This window comes from Anser brachyrhynchus, assembly GCF_964034855.1.
Source record: "Anser brachyrhynchus genome assembly, chromosome: 5".
NCBI classification, from domain to species: domain Eukaryota; kingdom Metazoa; phylum Chordata; class Aves; order Anseriformes; family Anatidae; genus Anser; species Anser brachyrhynchus.
In genome coordinates, this window is record NC_137699.1 from 43,482,955 (window position 1) to 43,505,356 (window position 22,402).

Sequence of the window (22,402 nt, forward strand, 5' to 3'; positions counted from 1 at the left end):
GTACTACCTGTACCTGCTTCTTCTTCATCATGTTTCTTGGTGTTTCTCCTGCTAGTTCAGCCTCCCTGGAAGTAACAACATTGCAGGTGCTAATGTGGACAGGGCTTCTGCAATATCACCTTGTCTAAAGCTGCTCAGAGCAGGCTGGAATGAAGCTGTGGTAAAAACACCACTAAATGTTGCACCTTTGTCCTAACTAGAAAGTCCCCCACTGCTGCTTTTTGTAGTGCTGGGCTTGGTGGGGCAAGGAGGGAATTCTGAGCAGGGAATGGGATGAAATGAGCAAGTAGAAGAGTGTTCTTGCATCTTGTCCAATAATTACTTGATTACTTAATTACTTTTTTTTTTTGTGGAGGAATTTATTGAAAGCCACTTGAAAGTCCTGATAAATATCTTCCCTTTTACTTTCATTGACAGTTGCATTAACATGCTCAGAGTATTTTAGTGGACTGGTAAAGAATGATTTTTTTTTTCCTTCTAACCTCCCTGTTTTTTTTTTCTTTTTCCATTCATATCACATTTACCTAGATGATTTTTTGGTACTCTTTGTAATTATTGTCTCAACTAATTTAGTTGAGACAGAATAAAAGCTAATGGGGCTATAATTTCCCAGATTACTCTGGACTTTTCTTAAAAACAGGGCAACATTTGTTCCCCTTCCTAACACTTTTAATGTGCAATCCCCTTTTTGTTATGATTATTAACATTTCAGCTACCTTTTAAAATCATCTGTAATTTTTATATGATTGAAGTGTTCAAGGTGTTTCCTGGAGGCATCTTACATGAAATGCTGTCTTGGAATCATTGGCAGCGTGAGCGGGCATCTCCTCCCTTGTTCAGGTAGGGAACGGGAGGGATGTGAGTGGGCAGCCAGGCGGTGTGGAGCTGGTCCTGCTCACCTGTCCCAGGGTGCTGTCTGGTACAGAGGTAAGTGGAAGGAGCAGCTTTTCTAGACCTGTCTTCCACAAAACCCAGCCTGATGTCCTTTGCGAGGCATCTGTGTTTGTAGGGTTCCCGGAGGCAGCAGTCGTCATCAGGAATTTCTGGTGACTTGTTTGTTATGTCTTTGACTAATTGCATTTCAAATTTTCTCTCTGCATTCCTAATCCTCATTTCACGTTTTGCCAGCTGTGAAGATGCCCCTCAGGGTTGGAATGACTTTTCTGAAGGATTTTTCATAGGAAGAATGGCTTCCGCCACTTACCTTACTGTCTTCAATGGCCTTTCTGAGCCCTTTTATCACCAGATCTGTCAACAAATAAGATACACTGGTGCAAACCTGAGTATTTTAACTGTGGTATTTCTTTTCTTCTAAATTAGTTCCTTTATTTTTAAGGCCAGGTTAATGTCTGCCCATTTGTGACACCTGTGCATCTGATGCTCTGAAGAACAGCCCTTTGCCCAGGTCTCTGTGAGTAAAGACTTCTTCAAAAGCATCAAAATGACTTGAACAGAACAGATCTGCTTGTACATTAAGGGTAAATAAAAAAAAAAAGTCCCTTTGCATGTCTGCTTGCAGAGTATGTGCTTCATCCCAGAGGTGCCTCCTCTCCACACCTGAGAATTATTGCTTTCATTATGGCCCACATGGAACCATTTTAATAATCAGTGTTAATTCCAGTCTACCCAGGGTTTAGGCAAACCATATAGGTCAGATAGCCATGCTGTGAGGCAATGGGTAACTTGTCCTGCTGAAATTTGAGGAAGGGGGAGAGAGAGAAAGAGATGCCCATGTGGAGTGGGGAAAGAGCCATATACGCACTCAGGCAGTGTTTGTGATCTGAAGTGCTTCCTGAGGGAGGCTTATTCTTGGTAATCCTCTGTATGTGCAACGCTTCCTTTCTCTACAGGGTGCTCCTAGGCATGATGCGTAGAAGCAGGTCCATGTCTAACTAGCTGTTATTCCCAGCTCTTTTCCCTGATAAGAAGAATCTTCAAAGTACTGCTTGTGTAACAAAGAGCAATATCTTAGGAGATTTCTTGGAGAAAAGCTCTGAGCCGTTCTGGGGGATTTTCATTTACCCAGTGTCTTAAAGGTAGGACAGTAACGTGAGTCAAGAGCATCAGACACTGTGGAAGGAATGTGACACTCTTACTTATGATTAGGAAAAGGTCATATATCAGAGAAACAAGTGCCATGTCTGGACCATGACCTGGCTTGCAGAGATCCAGGCAATTAATAGATAATGTTAGGAACACTTTTCTGCTAAACATCCTGACCTGGTTGATAAGAAAAGACTTTGGAAGCTGGATTCACAGTCCCACTTCATTCTCAATTCTGCCTTTAATGCAGACTGCAGTTTTGTTAAATTCAGGGCTACAGGTAGACTTCCTTCTTCACAAACATGTCTGGCCATCTCTTTCTCTAACACTGGCAGGAGCTGGCATTCCCTGGTCCTGACAGCCATCCAGGGTGGCTGTCTCTCATATCTCAGGAGTATTATTCGGACCAATCATGAAAGCACTGTGGAGGATGCTATGCATAGGGTTTTTGATTTGTTTTGTTTCTAGAGCCCTCGGTAAGGATGCCCTCATCTCTGTTGTTGAGGACTGCTGTGTTCGTAAGGCAAACCAAGTTCTCTGTAAGATGGATAAGTTCGGGGGGGCTGAAATTTCCTCTTCCACTGCAGGCGTGAAGTGACAGGCATGACCTTGTATCCGTGTGTATATACTGTACATTCAGCTACTCGACTTCTCCATCCTCTTGGCTGCTTTTGGTCATTTGCCTGCCCTTGGTGGTCCGGATGGGGCAGGTGGGCACACTGGAGCCAGTGCCTCTAGCCCGAGCTGGCTGCCCCGGGGTCGCTGGTGCTCTGCCCTGAGCCACGCAGCAGCCTGGGGTCTCTCGATGGGCTCCTGCTGCATCTGGGGGGATCGCAAGCCCTGGCTGGCCCTCGCTCAGTGCTGGGGCTTTCTGAGCGTTATCTGCGAGGAGCTGGGCCTGGCTCCTGCCTGTGCCCTGGGCTGCAGCTGGCCCCACACCCCGGGGGGAGCCAGGCACTGCTCTGCTGTCGGCGGGGGGGTTCCTCCCCTGCTGGAGGCAGCGTGCAGAGGGCAATTATTGGAGCTGCATTAAAGCTGTTTCCCTGTAATGGGCTGAACTCCCTGTGCTGTGACAAACTATCCAGCTGCTCTGGCTCCCTCCCTCCCACTGCCTTTCTCTTTCATCCCATTACTCCCTCCCTGCTCTTCTTGCTTTCTCGTCCGCTCTCACAGCTCCTTTTCCTTATTCCCTTTTGGCCTGCTTTTGCCTCTTTGCACACAGAGGAGAGCAGAAAAACAGCCAGGGCAGAGCCCTGCTTGTTACAGCAGGAGCTTTAAAGCAGGTATGTAAAATGCAGCACAATAATACGGGAGGCTTCAGGGATGCTTGTGGAGGTTGTTTTCTACCTGTGCATCTGTGAGTATTTTGAACAGGCCATGTGCTGGGATAAGCACGCTCTCCAAGTGCCAGTTCTGCCTGCCTGTGCGTGCCCACCTAGGAAAGTGCGGGGAGGGGGTGTGTGTGCGTGCATCGAGCTGTCAAGTCTCACAAACCGAGTGTGAGACTCTCACATTAGGCTTTCTCCTCACACTCCCCCAGGCCTGTATTTTATGCGCTTGCAGCTCAGCACCCAGCCTGTCCCCTGACACATTCCCACAAGCGAGACGTTCACCCCATCCCGTGATGTGACACAGCACTGCTTGGTGTGGAGGGCAAAGGTAGCCACTAAATGGGGAATAGTGTGTGTCTGTGTAAGGCTTTCGTTGGAGTCCTTCACCACAGGATCTTGGCATCTCCTGGGCAGATGAGGTCTGCAGACACAGGATTTGACCTCAATGACATATGACATGGAAGCCAGAGGAATGAGGAGCCTCCATTCACATAGGTGCCAGGCATTGCCAGGAGATGGGTGCAGAGTAGTTGTTTTTTTTGTCATTGATTTGCTTAGATTTTATTAATGTATCGGGGTAAGCTTATCTGAAATTTATTAAAGAATACTGAGTGTAGCTGTGTCCTTGGCAGGAGGCATTCCTAGTGAGAGCAATAAAGGCAGAATAAATCATTGTCACTAAAAGATGTGGTGGCTGGTCTGTTCTTGAGAGGCAGAATGAACTTCAGGAGCTGAAATCCAGACTGGGCAAGTGGTGGGCGGTAAGTTTTGTCATTTGGGTGCTTTTTGGCCAATGTGAGCAAAACTGGCAAGTCTCCTAATTCCAAGTTTCTGAAACTCCTGTCTCAGTGGACTTTAGCAGTACTTTAGCAGCACTTAGAGCAGTAAGACAAAGATGTGGCTTGACTGGAGGGATGTAATTTCCCATTGTGGTGTTCTGAAGTGAGCAGAGGAGGATGAAGGACTGCCCACATACTGCCCTTCCTCACTGCCAAAGAGATATCTGTAGTACTGGTGATTTAAATGATATTTTCAACACTCTTCTTCCAATTTTCTAGAAGTTCCTGGGATGGTATCTGGTTTACTTCTCACTTTATTTCACTGCGCTCTCACTGAGAGTCTACTAAACATGGTTATGGTCCTGACAATCGCCTTTTGACAAGGGTTTGTAGCAGTGGATCACAGTGATGAACCAATGCTGTCTATGGGTGGACATCTTGTTGTGCTCAAGGATGTAGCTCAAGGCAGAGCCAGAAACTAATTTTTTGTCACGGATCGTGGTGTCTGTGCACCGTGTGCATGGTGCAGATACATGTGGAAGTCCCTTCTGCTCTGTAACAGGCAGCAAGGGGGCTTGGCTGATGTTCTGATCTCTCTCTGCAGGTGCACCTGCGTTCTGCTGAGCGCCTCCGGGAGCTGTGCTGCGCCAACCGAGGCACCTTCATCAAGGTGGGACAGCACCTAGGAGCGCTCGACTACCTGCTGCCCGAGGAGTACACCCGCACCCTAAAGGTGCTGCACAGCCAGGCCCCGCAGAGCACCAGGCAGGAGATCGAGCAAGTCATCCGCGAGGATCTGGGCAAAGAGGTAGGGGCTGTTCAGGACAAAGATGCATTAGCAGGGCTCTGGGAGGAAAGACTGCTCTCCCCTGGCTGCAGTAGACCAATTCCAGCTGGCACTGACAGCCCTTTACTTTCTCGAGCCCCTAATTAACCCCTGAAGAAAATAATAACATAAATCACTTTTGGTGCTTGCAGTCAGGTGGCACAGTATCCAAGGAGTCTGTGTCACCGTTAACCCTCAGCAGGCTGCAGCACTAAGATCAGAGGTGGGTGCCTGTGTCAGCTAGATATAAAGGAAGTAGGCATGGCATTTAGAGAGGGCGTTCTGCTGCTTTGAGTCTTGCTCCGTATGAAAGGAGGTGGTCTCACAACTCCCAGATTGAGGAGAGGAGTTTCAAGGAGCACAACTGACATGGTGAGAGGGAGGGAGGAGGCAACAGCGTGCAAAGGTGATGGTGGAGAAGATGGGAGCATGGTGGGGGGAGACAGGTGGCTGAAGAATGGAAGCAGCATGTACATGTGTAGCTGCTCATATATAGACGTTTATGAGGCTGTTTTAGGCAGTCTGACTGTGTGTTGAGGAAGTATGGGGAGAACGTGAAGGGGTAAGTGAAGTATCTGCACCTAGTGGATATGTCGTGGATGGATTTGGGTGGGGTGTGTCTGCCTATGTGTAGTTTTAAGGCCTAGGTATTGTGTGCAGTTCATATTTCCCTGCAGTTTAATGGCAGGGTTAATGTCAGCCCCTGACCTGCCTTCCCTTCGCCTGCATGCGAGCCAGCTCCTTCCTCTCTCAGCGCTGCATCCTCGTAGCATGGCCGGTACCAGCTGTGTTTCATAGCTCACTGGGTAGATGGAGCAGGGCAGGCTGTCTGCTCCCTGCAAACCCCTGCTGCTCCGCAGGGCTCCATCCGGCAATCTCACTTCTGCAGGAGCTGTGGAAAGCCACCCCGAGGTTAGCCCCTGTTAAATTACCAAAGCAGCCACCTCTGCCTGTCTGCGTGGTGCCTCTCAGAGGCTGAGCCTGGTGCTCAGAGGTGGGCCCCCTTCTTTCCTCTCAAGTGCATATTCAGCTGCCACTGATACGCCCTGGCTTCTTTCAGCATTTCGGGAGCTAGACGAGCCCTCCATGCCTCATTGATTCCCAGCGAGGCAGCTCGAATCCAGTCTCCACAGCAGCCTTCCCTCTTAGCATTCACATCACCCACATGGGCAGTGCTGGGTAATATTTAATTTTAAAGAGACAGAGAGGAAAAAGAAATGGGAAGAAGGAGAGAGGAAATGCTAATGAGGATGAGAGCAATGATTACATAAAGACAGAAATTAAGAGAATGAAATGTATATAAGTAAAGTAGCAGGTTAAACTCAGCAGTGTTAAAATCACAGGTAAATGCCCATGCCTATTAATTTGAAGGTAACAAATCAAAGTATTCAAAAACATAAATGATTTGGGGAACCTAACGCACCAGTTTTCTTTCCTGAAGCCCAGAGGATTAATAGGGCTACGTCAGGAACAAATTTAACTCCAGTGTAGCTACATCCTCCATACATTTTAAATACAATATCCTTAACTGAAATATAGATGGCAGAAGGGCAAGGTGGAGTGTCAGAGCAGTGGAGAGTGCAAGGAGGGATACTGAAACCTTCCCCCTTGGGGCCTACGTCAAACCTAGGAACTTGCAGATGAATCCAGAAAGAAGAGAAAATAACAATGAGGGAATCTTCCCATGGGGCCTAGGCCTAACTAACCCTGCTGCTCTCAAATTCAGTGGCAAGACTTGCAGTTCTCCCTAACAAGTACAAGAGTAGGCTCCTCAGATAAATCTCATGTGTATGCAAGAAGTAATTACATACAGTTCGGATCAGTGCAGAATAAATGGGGGAAATAACAATTGGAAATGCAGATACACCTAGGGAGGAATGTGACAAGCTGACAAATTAGGCAAGAGCTTGGAAAAGCGTGTGAAAACTTAAAAAAAAAAAAAAAAAAAAAAAAAAAGGCAACAGACCAAAGATTATCACATGTAGAAGGATTGTGTCTCCAGTCAGTTAGAAATAGCCTGTCTTCTGTTGTGACCTACTCCTGAGAATCTTATCAGAGGCTTGGATGATTGGAAAAAATGGGGTGGTTTTGTGGGAAAAGTGGTCTAAGTGGAGAGCACGGTGATGGGACTGATCTTTGAGCAAAGGCAGAGGGCTTGTGAGGTAGGCTGCAGCCATTCCACACGTGTTGTCACTGTGCAGACTTGCACAGCACCCCGCTGATAGCGGAGCTCCCACCCTGGGCCAGCAACATAGGTGGAGACTGGGAGCTGCAGCAGGCAGCTCTGTTGGGTGAGCTAATGGACTGATTTAAAGTTGAGTTGCATGTGTGTGCAGATCTGAAACAGAAAGGGAAACATAATATATTGCCCTGTCAATAATATTGCCCTGTCAATCCCCATTTTAAGTCTAGGGGGGTTATGTGTACCTATCAGGGATTATTGGGATAAAAATAATTAGTAGCGACCAGATGCTGTGTCTCTCATCTCAGCCACAGTGGTTTGGCTAAGTGATGGTGTGAGGTGATCATTCCCTCGGGTATTGTTAAAAAAAAAAAAAAAAAAGTGTCAGTGAGAGAGCAGGCTGCTCAGGACAACACAAGTAGTAACATTAGAAGAGACTGCACAAATAAATCTTTACAATGACTTTTGGAAATGCTTACCAGAAAGATCATGGAGTAAGAGTCTTTTGAGGAGACAGTGGAGATACCACAGGTTGGGCTTGCTCTGGATGGCTTTCCTGGATGAGTTGGGAAAAGCTGTGTGCATAAAAATAGGCAACGGGATACAAATGAAAGAATCTCTTCTACCTCTGCTTTCATCTTCCCTGCTTGAGGAGGATTCTGAAAGTAAAAAGGTGTCATGTTGAAAATAAATGAGAAATGAGTATGTTCCCTGCCCCACAATTATAATTTTCTCTGCGGGGCTACTAATGACACATGGGAAGATAGCTGGTTCAGCTAAATTCTCTGATTCAGCAAGGTGCATGCAAGAGCAGAGACAGGCAACTTCTTGTGAAATGTGGACACCAGACGTTTAAGGAGAAAGAGCGATAAGGGAGTGAAGGTGAATCTTTCAGAGTGGCAGCACCTTAAAAGTGCAAGATCTTTGAGCTTTAGAAACTGAGAAATGATGGAAGAACTGTTTGGCCAGCACTGGGATTAGAAGCACTTCCTCCCTCTGGCAGTTATGCTGGAGGAGATGGACTTGTGGCTGTGGAATACAGGAATACTGGGGAGGTGATGACAGTTTGGTCCCAGAGCAAAAGTACAGGACCCAGGGCATCTCTGAGTTTGGCTAAGCCAGACAGCCCTTTTGTGTCTGTGAGAAAGGCTTCCTGTAGGTCTTTGTGATTTCCATGGGCATGGTGCTCAGAGGAGCTAATTGCTCATTGCTAAGACTGATCAAACTGTTGTGAGACTCTTCCATTCAAAAGTACACTTGCTGCTCTATGCTCTGATCAAGGCCACCCCAGGGCATCCCTCCTCACAGGACTGTGTGGCCGCAGAATGTCTTCAGCATTTTTACAACTCTGGTCTTCCAAATATCCATAGTGTCTTTCTTTTGTCTGGCTTTAGTACTGTCCTGTGCAGTCCCTACTGTGGCTCTGTGGAACTCATTTCTCTTCTGCTGTGCAATGAACAGTGAGTCTAGCTGCTGTCACTGGTGTCACTGCATAATCCTTCTTACCCCAGCATACTCTTTTACCTCTTTATAGGCCCAACATACCTCCTGGTTTGCTGTCATCCATCTGGTCATAGCACACATCCTGGTAGTACCAAATCTCTTCCCACTCAGCACCAATGTAATCCCTATCCAATGTACAGCAAAATGGCTCTTTCCAGAGCCCATTGCTCACCAGCTTCCAGACCATCTTCACACATCAGCATTTTGTAATCAGCTTTCTGACCTTTCCCCAAGACTCCTCATTCTTGCACTTCATGTATTTATGTACTCTGTATCCTACCCAGGCTTTTAGTCATGTAGGAGGTGTTTTTTCTTGGTGGGAGCCATTTCTTCCCCTCCTTCCCCAGCATTATTCATACAGAAATCTCCCAGATCCTTTGGTTTTGCTCTTCTCTGACAGCTTCCCCTTGGGCTGGTCCTCTGCTCCCTGTTCCTATGTTTGGTCTGGGATTAAGCAGTTGGGAGTTAGGGCAAGGATAAAGTCAGCACCCCTCTGGGGCTAGTGTGATGCCACGTAGGGGCTTTCCCATGTTGGCAGGGTGCTGGTACTGCATGGCTGCCCAGGTGCTTTGGGCCCAGGCTGTGTTCTGGCCTGTGGGGTAAGGGTCTGGCCTTACCTGGCTGTGAGAATGAGGGTTTCTCCTTCCTCCTATTGCCTTGACTTATCCTCACATCTTCGGCCCCTCATTCACAGCTGCTGAAACTTTTTCAGAGCTGAGTGGAAACTGCTGAAGCTGGAGCAGTCTCATTTGCTGTTAAGTCAGGGGTCTCAAGAAATTTTGACCAGCTTTGTTTCTTTTTTTTTTTTTTTTTGACCCCAGGTATCCACATCTGCACACACACTTACACAACTTCTGGAGGGTTTGTTGTGCTCCAGGAAGACCAAGGGGCAAAACAGGCTCCCTGCAGAGAACGTGCCAGTGATTGAATTTGTTGCTTCCAGTGCTCACTTAGTTCAAAGCTGGGAGAAAGCGCTGGGGAGAGCCCAGGGGTCAAGGCTTCACTGTGATGAAGCCAAATCATATAAGGGGTTTGAACAGATGGAAAGCCAGACGTTTAGAAGGATGTCAGTCCAGCCCTGCTTTGTGGGAGCACAGGTAATGGGAAGTAGTTTCTAATTGCTTGATTAGCCAGCACCTCCAAGGAGACCATCCTTTTCATCCACAGTTAGTTAATTGTGGCTTTTACCTGTTCAAGGACTATTTTGCCATTTGTAAGAAGCCTCCTGCAGCCGTGCAGTAATGGAGCTTGCTGGTCGAGCAGGGCAGGATACGCCAGCGGTTTGACTGTGATTTGTAACCAAAGCACGTGTGCTGGAGAAACCTCCTGTGCTGTAGCTGTTGAATCAGAATATATTTTTACAGATAGTGGTGTATGGGGGACCCAGCCTTCGGTTAAAGGGCTTTGCTCTCCTTGGATTCCTACCCTTGTACCTGGCAAGGCACCGCTGCTGTGCAGTGAGAAACAAATGTGTACTCTTTGTCTGAGAAGTCGTCGTACCTGCAGCAAAACCATGGCTAAGAGGGAGACTAACCTTCGTTCCTCTACCTTAAATTGCTCACAAGGTTCCCAAAGTGTTTTATAGGCTGGGTACATAAGGTTTATTCACCCCCTGTTGAAATAGACCCATATACACCTGGGAGCATGGTCACTACAAGGATGCCCAGCAATGCTACACAGTCATTTGACAAGGAGGGGCAAAAATCCTATGCCCGTGTGAACCTGCCAGGGAAAGGAGCTGGAATAAAACTGTAGCAAGGTACTAATGTCCTGGCTTTTGCCACGACAGCCTTAACCACTGCAAGAAACTTCCCTGCCCTTGAGCTGTTGCAGTCTGAGAAAGGACAGAGGGAATAAGAGAGACTTCTTATTTCACTCCTATTTCTGTAGGCACTCTTGGTACAGCATGGCAGCCTTTGCTGTGCCAGCAAGAGGGGAGAGGACAGACTGATTCCTTTCTTTCTGGAACTGTTTATCAGCACTTTAAGCTCTGGCAAGACATATGCTTACTTCTGATTTGCAGAACTGTTGAAGCAGTGTGCAGCCCTGTGGAAGAGTAGCTCAGGCTTCAGTAGGCTGTTGGGTATTACACTGCATGTCCTACAGCATCCAAGTTGTTCCCAGGGGACCGTGAAACACTTTCTGTAGCTGGCTCCATATGCTGTCCTAGAGAATATTCGCTTACCCTACCGGAGGACAAGGTCTTCAGGTCATGATGCTGCAGATCCTGTCGTGACCCCGGGAAGCCTTGTCACAGGCTGGCGGTGTTGTTGAACTGATGTAGGATGCCAGGAGACGTGCCTCCTTCCTCCAGAGTTGCAAAGGTGGGGTGTTCTGCCTGAAAGTGCCGCTGCGTGGCCCAGTCAGTGCGCACACAGTCATTATCACCATTTCTCACAGAATCATCTAGGTTGGAAGAGACCTCCAAGATCACAGAGTCCAACCTCTGACCTAACACTAACAAGTCCTCCACTAAACCATATCACTAAGCTCTAAATCTAAACGTCTTTTAAAGACCTCCAGGGATGGTGACTGAACCACTTCCCTGGGCAGCCCATTCCAATGCCTAACAACCCTTTCAGTAAAGAAGTTCTTCCTAACATCCAACCTAAACCTCCCCTGGCGCAACTTTAGCCCATTCCCCCTCATCCTGTCACCAGGCATGTGGGAGAATAGACCAATCCCTACCTCGCCACAGCCTCCTTTAAGGTACATGTAGAGCGCGATAAGTTCGCCCCTGAGCCTCCTCTTCTCCAGGCTGAACAATCCCAGCTCCCTCAGCAGCTCCTCAGCGCTGAGGGTCTGATGCCAAATGGCTCTGTCAAACAGGCTGTATGTCCCATGGTAAAACCTCAAAGTCTGGGCCTCCTGTAGCTTGTGATCCTGATTCTTTCCCCATGTACCCCACTCCAGCAATGCTGTGCCTTGGGCCTGCTTTGAAGTTGGCCCTCCCATCACCAACAGGCATGAGGAAACTAGGGTTAGGTCACCAAGAGCCTCTTCCGCCTGCTGTGGGCTTTAAGTCCAGCACTGGCAATCTTCTTTTCTGTGACATTACCCACACTTATTGCCCACCAGAGTGGAGACCGGGCTGTGATGGTCAGGACCGTGATGGTGCAAGCTGCTGTTGTAAGCACGGGGCTGGGGATTTGGCCCTTCTCCCACCCCTCTGTTGGTCTCTCTCGGTAGGCCCATCAGGGCTTCCAAGCAGTTGTCAATAAAAACCACATTTGTATTAAAATTATAATGAGGAATAAAAAAACTTTACTTTTTTTCAATAACTCAGGATATAAAAAAGAGATTTTTATCAATTATGAAAAGGATTTTGGCCATAAAAAGGTAATTTAAAGAGTCTGAGATGGATGGTGAATAGCATTAATGTCATCCAGAACAAATGGGCCCACATTACTCAACTGGAAGGCAGGAGCAGCCGCTGCACCGCTCCTGCTGCTGCCGCTGCCTCCACCGGGCCCCGTCTCTGGGTAAGAGGAGTCCCTTGTTTCTGTAGGGGCTCAGTGCAGCTGCCCCCACACCAGGCCTGTGCAGGCGGTAGCTGCCCAGAAGCAGTGCTCCAGTGCTAAGAGTGGACAGGGAAAGCAAACAGGGGACTGTGGCTCAGGTGGTCTGCCTTGCTTTGTCCCTCGTGCCGCTGCTCGCTCTGTTTGCAGGTTCCAGAGTTATTGGTCCTTAACGTCGCACCAAGGGCAAGCTGGTGCCCTTATTCCCAGGGGAGCTTTGGGACAGAGTGCTCCCTCCTACCATGTGTGAGATGGCTGTTTACTTCTCCCAGATGCTCTAAGCCCCATTGCCCATGAGGAGGAAGGTTGTGGTGGATAGATTAGATAATCTTCTTTTCCTTCCTTTAAGTTAATGGTTTACAATAGAAGAGGTTGGGCAGTGGTTTTTCTGAAGGATTTTTTTTAGTCTTCTGTGAGAAGTTGAAACATCTGAGATCAGAAGATGGAATGGGGAATGGCCTGGTAAGGAGTAATTCTGATCGGCATGCTTAGTGACTTCTTTAATTCACAGATTGTTTAGGTGCATGGGGATTAGTATATGATATACCTGCATGGAATTTGTTGGCTCACAGTGTCTTGTGTGCAGATGGTAGGCTCTCTTCAGTATAGTTTTCTGAGAGATTTGATGACACCTGAAGTGTTTCTCTGATGCAAGTCTTGGCTGCCAGCGCGCAGCACAGCTGTGTCAGGCTGTGTTCAGGGTGCGTGCCTGTGGAGGTGGTGGATATGGTGCTCAGCAGTGCTCCTTCCACAGGCAGAGACCGTATCTCAACACGTGGGTCACCCTTCCAGCAACAAACAGTCAGTGGAAACCTCTATCTCTAACTGGGATTAGTAGTCCTTGGGTGGCCTTCTTGCATGCGAAGACTTTCTTTTTTTGAACTCAGAGTATATCTCATTTGCTCAAAAATGTCTGCATGCTTTTAAGACCCAGCAGGGTCTGGGCAGGGGCAGCAACCCTGAGCTGCCATGTGGGGGGACTGGCTTCTGTTTCAAAGCCTGCTGCTGATACACTCAGAAATATTCCCACTTGGTGCTCAGATCTAGGCACAGGCTGGGTTTAGTATGCCTGATTTTTCTCTTAGAGAGCAGGGAATCTTGTTATCTGCCCGCCCACTGATCTCCTCATTTTCTACTTGATTCTGCCTCATTTACATCTCCTGTTTTCTTTCAGAGTTTTATGTCTGCACAGTTATTTGGCTCTTGACCCATCAGGAACATGAAAACCTGGCACAGTGAGTCTGGTGTCTTTTGGCAAAAGGTCATTTGAAGATGAAACAAAGGAGATGAGATGAAGTAAGGAGTTACGGGGCCTCAACTTGGCCTATCTGCATTTTCCTAACACACAGGATAGACATAGCATTTTTTTTTACACATTTTTGAGGTGTACATGCGATCTAATAAGTTCTGTTTTCTGGCACTTCTGGGATCAGTCTGAGTTCCTTATTTTTGGAAGGACACTGAGTTGTAGAAAGGACTTCAAGCCTGCCTGCAGGTTTTCCTCCCTCTGAAAAAGCTGCTGTGAGTGAGAACATGGGAAATCCTCTTCATGGGAAGCCTCACACATGTTTTGTGTTTTTGAAAATTGAAGCAAGAATTGGGATTTCAGGGGTCTCGAAGGCCTTTCCACCATTAGCGAGCTAAGTGTTTCAGTTCCTAGTAAGTGGGCCAGCCTGAGAGAGAGGAAGTTTTCGAATGTTCTCTGTGGAAATCAAGTTATGTTTGTGACCATTATGCACATTTTGCACTTATTTTCTGTAAGCTTTGGTTTTACAGGACGCACAGTTCAGAGCCAAACCTGTGAAGCTGTCTGTGACAATTGAAGCAATAATCTCATGTGACCTACTGCTGGTGCCAAGAGAGCTCAGCTGAAGCAAACCGATGAGTTTTTCCCTTACAAAGCTCACATAACCAATCCATTTCAAATGGGCAAATTTCTGGAAGAGGCTTTTCAGCACCAACCCTTCCAAATTTCAAATGATTAGTAGAAAATATGCATTAGCTGGCTCATTTCAGAAAATGGATGAAACTGAGGTAGTATCGGTTGTGAATGGAGAACAAAGCTAATTTTGCCAATCATCTTATTGGATGTAACTGATTGGTTCAGGTCTATTAGGCATTATTCCCATTTATCAAGAAAGGGTAGGAAGAGACTAGAGCAATTAAAATTACCAGGGCTTGTTAAGTGGGGTTATACTAAAGAAGTCTTTCTACAAAACTTATACTGCCCTGTCTTTTGTTGAACTGCTACTATCTTTGCCCCTGCTGGCAAGGAAACATCTAAGCCCTTGAGGGGCTCCTGTGTACCACGCCACCTATCCCAGGCTGCGTTTGTCCCTTGGACCATAATCTAACCTCTTCCTTTTCTTTATTTTTTTTTTCTTTATATTTATTTATTTTGTTTGAAAGAGCTATGAGAATGGTTCTTAATAGCATATCCTGTCACTTATGCCCTTGCAATCACCAGAACCAGCTCAGGAATTACAGGTTGGCAGCTCCAAGCTAACCATTTGAGATATGGGGTGGTTCTCAGTGGGTGAGCAGGGTGGAAGTGAAGGGTAGTGACTGTACTGGCTCTGAGTCCTCTCTCTCTGTTCGCTACACAGCCATAGCGCACTGCTGATAGTATGCTGGGCTGAGCGTCTCCAGTGACTTAGTGTCCTTTACCCGATGAAGAAAGAGGTGCAGCCCGATTAGTGGCTGGTTCTGGGCCACTCTCTCCTGGCACTGCTGACCGGGGGGCACATCTGGAGTGGATCTCAGTCCTCAGCCCTTCGCTGGTGAGGTGCCTCCCTGGCTTATGATGAGTGTTTTTTTTGAGATGGGTAATGTAATTAGACCGAATCCACCAAACTGCTTCACTTCAGCCACAGGAGCCCAATGATTGTGAGCTAGAAAACAGAGCTAGATACCAGGAACTGTTTAGAGGCTCCCTGTCCTGTTCCTGTTCCAGGGGCTGACTCTGTTGCTCCATCTGGTTTTGAGCTGCAGCAGCTCTAGGGAGGGGTGCAGGGCAATTGGATTCTGGCCTTAGAATAGTGGGTTGCTGAATTTCTCGGAAATGCATGTGAATTAATCAAAATTAACCCCCTACCTTTGTTTTCTTAGCCCACTTTTATCCTTGTAACAACCTCTAGCAGTACACCCTGGGGGTGCCAGGCAAGAACTTACTTTCAAGGTGGAAGACAAATGAGCTGTTTACCGCTGCACCCCGGACTGGCAGCCTTTCCCTTTGCAACGCCTGTCACCCTGCAGTGGCAGCAGCAATGCTAGGCCTGTAAGTGCAGTTGATTTATGTTAACTGTTGAAACGATAATGTTTAATCTGTAAAGTGCTAATCTATTTTTTATGTTGATTATGAATAGGCCAGCTGTGCCTACTTTCCTATTCATAGAGTTTAGTGAACAAGCCCATTTCACAGGCTGGGTTTGGAGGGTGATTTACGTGAGAGCAGACATTGCTTTAAGAAGGGTAAATCAGCTGAGTTATGTCACTGAACCAGAGACCTGGCAGCCCTACAGGAAGATTCGGGGGCAAGGGAAGAAACATGGAAGGAAGTGAAGGAAGGCAGAGAGAATAAGAAAACTGTAGAAGGAGCAGGTAGATCAGAGTAGAGGCATGAGAAGTAGAGGAAATACAGTTGGGAGAGGAAAGGAGAAGTTGGTATTCAGAAGGAAGTTCGACAAGGAGGAAGCAGGAAATATGTGGCTAGCTTACCATAGGACTTTCCTCTCTCAATCAGTGCAGGGAGCTCTGGGCTGCTGTGTTCATATGTCTGATCATTAGGGGATGTGTGGATGCCTTTCCCCAGCACAGTGCCAGTAATGCTGTTGGCAGAGAGTCTGTTGTGGATTTCATTTGGTGTGCAGTTTTTTCTCTTGACTGACTTTGTGTTTCCATACGTTTTGTCTGAGAATAGCAAAGGATACAAACTCCTGGGTACCATCCAGATCTCCTTGTAAGTTATTCTACCTCTACTTCTTTTCAGTCCCAGCACCCTGTTCTCTGTGGTGTGGGCTGCACAGGTGGGTCTCCTTTTTCCATTGAGTGGTCTGCTGGGTGTGCAGATGTTTCCGTATCCTGTCAAGGCACAGTCAGTACCAATAACTAGCTCACTAAAAGAGGGGAGATTTAGATTAGACATTAGGAAGAAATTCTTCACTCTGAGGGTGGTGAGGCACTGGCATAGGCTGCCCAGAGAAGCTGTGGATGCTCCATCCCTGGAGGTGCTCAAGGCCAGGCTGGATGGGGCCTTGGGCAACCTGGTCTGGTGGGAGGTGTCCCTGCCCATGGCAGGGGGTTGGAACTGGGTGGTCTTTAAGGTCCCTCCCAACCCAAGCTATTCAATGATTCTGTGATTTATTAATTTTACATCTTCTGCTGGGATTTACTACCTTTTTAGCATCTTCCTTGTAATGTAGTGACCTCATTATATCCACTTCTTGATATGTGTTCCATTCAGGCAGAGATACCCATATCTGCTAGGCTATATGTACTTCCATGTGTACCTCACATCTATGCTCCTGCATCTGTTACCTGTATTACTCTGGATGCTGTGCTTCAATAAAACTTTATCACATTTGGATACATTTCTGATAAATTTTGGCATTGATGTAGTTATGGCCAAAGCCAGAGGAAAGGACGTATCTGGGCAGAATCTGGCTGAGACTGCTTTCATTGTGCCGTGCCTCTGTCCACCCTGGTGACAGGTTGCTGGGCAGTGCAATGCAGCTTCTGCTATTCCTGCCCTTTGTCCCAGATCTAGAAACATTTTACCTCGTCCCTTTCTGAAGAAACACACCTAAATATTCTTTGTAGTACTCACAGGAGCACCCATCTCTCCTCCCTCTGCCTCTCTGTCTTTCAGGAGGTAAATAGGTCTGCCAGTGTAGCATGTACTCACGTGTAAGCAGTGCTGTCCTGGCAGATATGTATCCTGCCAAACAGCGCTCCGCTACCCATGCACACCCTACCTCTGCACACACTGAAACACCCATCCTGGCCCTCTTCTTCACTTACCTCTCTATGGGTGGAGGATTTTGCCTACCATTCCCCACACAAGCTGTGCACACAAATGCACTGCCCTGTGCCACCTCCTTACCTCTTTAGGTGCAGCTTTGCTTGCCAGTAAGGTGCTTGTAGCCCACCTCTCCTAACTGTATATCCCCAGAAATCCCCTTACCCCTCTGCATAGTCACATAAACCTGATCATAGACATTCCTCCTCCCCACCCCTTCTCTCTTGCACTTCTCAAAGCCCTGAGGCTTCAAAAACTGAATCAGAGGCATTTAAGATGAGGTACAGGTGATGTCTGTTCCCGAAGGTCCCTACATATCCTCAGGCTCTGGCAGCTGGTTATTTCTCACAGGACTGCTGCTGTTGCTCAGGCTTACAGCTGACAGGGCCCTCGGGGCATCTCTACAGTCCGCGGCAGAGCATCCCTCTGCCTGGCTGTGACTAAGCCGAGCCTGTCGTTGTGGGTCCGTTGACCCTTTCCTACTCTGGTTTCAGCCAGTGTGTGGCAGGGACGTGTTTATGCCAGGAGTCAAAATTCTCTTGGAAATTCATTTGCTTCTCGGTGCTTTCTTAAATCTTATTTCCTTGCTTAACGTGCCAACTAGCCCCATCTCTGTGGCATTTCCTTCCAAATGTGCTGCTGGCATCTGTAGGGGTGACATGTCATTTGGGAACGTCTGCAGGAGTTTGAGATGCTCTGCGTGCTTTGGAGACCCGCATGTGTCTCGCTATGTGCGTGGTTCAGGAGGAAGGGGAACTTTGGGGCAGAAAGGGGGAGAACAGTGGAATTGTTGTCACCTGTCACTTGTGAGCACTTGTACTTGGTGCTCCAGTCATGGGTGAGGAGTTCACTATGCCAGGCTCTGTACAGGTGTGAGTAAAAATCAATTTCTGCCCTAGAAAGCTTCCACCTTTGTTAGAAAATAGAAGACAACAGATCACCACACAGTGTCAAGGTCAGAGACCGTACTGGACTACTAGTTAGGTTGAAAATAAGCCCTGAAGACCTGAAGGTGAAGCAAAACAGGCAAGTTTGGTCAACAGTGAAGAGGAGTTAGTGGAAGGCTATAAACAGACTGTGGTGAGGCCAAAGGGGTGAGGCAGGGCAGCAGTCTTTACCCTGCCTTGGAATAGGTGTGATCCTTGGAATAGGTACGGTCCAGGCCAGACCAGTGTGCATGTGTCAAACCCAGGGGCAAAAAGGTGTTTCAGTATCTCAAGGTGTGACAGGATGGGAACTGGGCTGATAGAACAAAACATTCTGGGGGTGTGTTGTGCTTAAGGAACATGCAAGATTTAGACCTGGCTTGGAAATGAGATCGAGAGGAAGGTCAGTGTTGGTGAAAAGGCTAAGGTTGCAGGCGTGCTTGACAGGTTGGTTACGCTGCCTGTTGTAGTGAGAAAGGAAACAGGAGGGTGGTTTGAGGCAGAACTTGGTGGAATGTTTCCAGAAAGCTGGGAGAGAGATAAGGAAGCTGCTCAGACATGCTAACAGAGCTGTCAGGAAAGCAGAAGGCTGTTGCTGCTGTCTTCCTTAGGAGCTAGAGGGATGTTCCTGCCGTGTTAGCACTTTCAGCTCTATTGCTGGGGAGCTGAAGAAGAACTGAAAGGGAATGCAGTAAGCCTCAAAGCCTAGGGTTCTGGTAGAAAGGGGCCACCACTGCCTCTCCTGCACCATGGAGTAGGAGAATCCATTTGGGCAGACAGGATGCAGAAGGAGGTTTATTGGCAGTTCTCACTGCTCACTAGTGTAACAAGGATGGGGAGCTCCTTTATTAGCAGGAGAAAGAGAGAAAGAGAGTGAGGTCTTTCAATTAAAACAAAAAAAAAAAAAGGAAGGTGGTGTGGAGAAGTGGTGTGCTCTTGAAGAATAGTGATTCCAATCTGTCTCAAAAATTGACAGGTATGGCTCCATCCTCACAGACAGGAGAGGTGCAGGAGAAGTAATATTTCTCCAAAAAGACAGAGATAAAACAGTGGTTTTAATGAACACTGTTCAACTCAAGTGGAAGACAGCTCAAGATGAAAGAGCAAATTAAGAGAAAGGGAAGCGCTTGTATGTGCAAGGGGAGGGCGTGGAACATGGGGCAGATTGGAGCACCTGCCTGCCCCATGGCTTGCGCCGTTGGAGGGAGTAAGTGGCTCACAAGTCACTGCTTGCTTTTTCGGCATGATGAAATGGAAGGAAGCGAACAGGAATTTATATTTGTATACATGCCTCAGCTTTACTCTGCGTGTTTTGTGTAGACTAAGTTGCTTATATCATGCAAAACAGTGTGCAGTGACACTATTTAGTGTGCATTTTGAGAGGTTGTTGTCTTCTACCTTCTGTTCCACAGAAGCACGGTTGCTGGTGGACTGTGGCTTGACTCTTGATCAGAAAGCACTGGCTGCTGTTGGAGGCAAGTCATAGAGTGGGTTTGGGAAATTGTTTAAGATAGCAGGAAGGCAACCAGCTGCACAAGAAGCTTATTCTGAGGTGGAAACAAGGGGGCTGCTGAAGAAGCCAGGTCATTGTGCTGATTAAATGCACCTGCCAAGAGGAAGTGGGCATTGTCCCAATAGCGACATCAGGGTGTTAGAGGGACCAGTAGTTTGTTATCATTCAGGGGGATCTTGAGGAAACTATTTATTTCAGTGATGCAAAGTTCTTCCACTTTGCAGCTTCTCTATAGGGAAGTGAAGTGGATTTGCAACCTAAAATCATGATGCAGCCTCCAATATCAAAATCTGTCCTTTAGTAATGGACATCTTGGAACGAAAGGATTCATGGAACTTAATTCTGAGCATAGGATTACAGGTGTGGAGGAAAACTGTCTGCTGAAATGGAGTGGTTTGACCAGAAGTAATGTTCACACTCATGGATGGTTTAGAGGCTGGTTCAGAGACATCCCAGTTCGACCATTTCTTCTCTCTGGTTTGCCGTATGTGCTTGTGATGCCAAAGATGTTGTACAAGACCTGTGGTAATGTCTGGATTCTTTGTTTTCCCAGTATCCAGCATGATATCCATCTTATGTCAGAGGTGTAATGCACAGTCTCTCTGCTTTAAGAGTGTTTTGTAAAACCGGCACTTGGACGATGAACAGTACCGACAACTGAGTGAAACTCGGCACGGAAGAGGCTGTAGTGATGCTAATAGAAAACCTGTACCACTCCAACTGTTGATAGCATATACCAGGATGCTGAGCTGAGTTAATCTTGGTATTCTGTCTCTCTGGAAGGTAGCAGGATACCCAAGAGCTTCATTGATGAAAAACATTTATCTCCTTGTGACAGTCAGAAAGATGTTCTTGAGACAGTGAGATTCCAGTCTGGCCATGACAATCCTTACATTTATGGGAATGAATTTTGTGATTTCCTTTGTTTAGAACTAAAGCAACTTTTTTTTATATTTAATCTTACCCCCTCAGCAGCATAGGTTGTAAGGAATCCAACCAAGAACCAGGTGGCTTGATTTGTCACAGTCTGATCATACTGCTCATTGAATGCAGTTGTCTGAGGCTTCTGTCCTGCTTGTCCAACCTGGTATGAGACAGATCTTTGTTTTCTGAATCCTTCAAGGGCAGCCAGCTGCATCTTGCCAGTACTGAAGGATTGTTGGCTGACGTGGGAGGCGCAAGGCTGGGAAGGGCAGGGCCCACTGGAACCTGGGCCTGAATTGTGGGATGCTACCTGATGCTGACATGGGCTGCTGACAAAAACACTCTTCTGATAACTTTCTTGCAAGAGTGCATTTTCTCACCATCACATTCATGCTCTGGAATTGAATCCAAGGAAAAAATAAAACTTGGAGAAGAATGAGGTTGCCATTTCATCTGGATTATCATGATGAGCAGCGTATAAAGGTATGCTGGCTAGTCTTCCAGGGCTTTGGCTTGTTTTTAGGAGCCATGGGTAAGTGGCTCCCCTTTCAGAGAGACAGGAGGTGACGTTCACCTCTCAGGCTCTCAGGTGGGATCTCAGGAGATGTGCATCGGCTCTGTTTTCTCATTGCTGTTACTGCCTGTGGAGCTGTCACCACTGGGATTGGTTTCGATCCACCATGAGTGATATTCGCAGACAGATCTGTCTTGTCTTAACACGGGAAAATGAATGAAGGTACTGTGTGTGAGCCTGAGCACAGACTATTAAGCAGGAGTAATCAGGGATGGAATAAAAGGTGCTTTTCCTCAAAGTATGGCTCTCTAACAATTGAAGTTACTATGGCAAGTAGACTGGTACTGTTGCTGTACAGCTCAGTGGATGGATGAGATGAAAGCAAGGGTGTCTTAACGTAGGCTTTCCTGCTGCTTTTCTAGTCACAAGAAACTACAGAACGAGGATGGCAGGTGAGCAGAACAGGGTACAGGCAAGATCCTAGGTGTGGGGCAGTGGAAGAGTGGACATACTTTGGTTTCCAGATGATGGGATAAAGGACTCTTCCTTTTGCAGAGTTCTTCTGTAACATTGGTGGTTTTGTGACTGGGAAGCATTGTTGATAGGATCCCAGAGAAGATTCTCAGTGGTATATCTGCCAGTAGGCTGTAGAGTACCGAAGTGGTACAAGATACAGGGAACAGGAAGAGATGAACTTCATATTCCAGCTTCATCTCAGCCCTTTCCCAGAAGACTGGTCGATGGACAGCCCTCAGTGGTTTTGTGATATTGCTGTGCAGTGTTAGCAGTGATTAACCAAGTTAGCAGTGGTTGGCATGCCAGGAGCAAACTTATACCATTGGCAGATGAAGTTACATGTCAATGGCTCTTAGTGTGACAACTGTTGTCTATGTGTTAGGCAGACAGGTTTAAAAAAGATATTAAAGCTACAACTTCGGTCCTGAGAAATTGGTAAGAGCAGATTTATAGCTGAATGGACAGCCCTAATTCTGGTCATCTTGGCATGAGCTCTGCAACGGCGTGTGGCCCAGCATCACACAGGAGGATACCGGGGGAGCCAATGTCAGGGCTCAGCTCTTCTGAGCTTAATGTGCATCATGTCTCCCCTGGAGAAGGACCACGTTGCTTTCCCTCCTGTGCACTGAAAGTTATAGGGATTTTCTGTAATAAGGCGTATGTTGTTTCAGTATGTCAGAATACACGTTTCTGTTACCTGGATTCATTTGAATGCAGTGTATACCTCTATATACTTGGACACTTACATGTATATGTAATATGAACACCATGGAATCCACTCAGAAGAAACCAGTATTCCGCATATATCTA

General features: G+C 47.1%; 1 protein-coding gene across 9 annotated transcripts in view; it reads left to right on the plus strand.

The window, feature by feature from the left end:
- ADCK1 (aarF domain containing kinase 1) overlaps positions 1–22,402 on the plus strand; it is an 88,125-nt gene that overhangs the window by 33,860 nt on the left and 31,863 nt on the right. For 8 of the 9 annotated variants that reach the window (XM_080592984.1, XM_080592986.1, XM_080592987.1 and 5 more), the window contains one exon: positions 4,758–4,961. The exons of the other annotated variant lie outside the window; for it this stretch is intronic. In XM_080592984.1, coding sequence (XP_080449110.1) covers positions 4,758–4,961 — 204 coding nt within the window. The remainder of the gene's footprint in view (positions 1–4,757; positions 4,962–22,402) is intronic. 9 annotated transcript variants of the gene reach the window in all.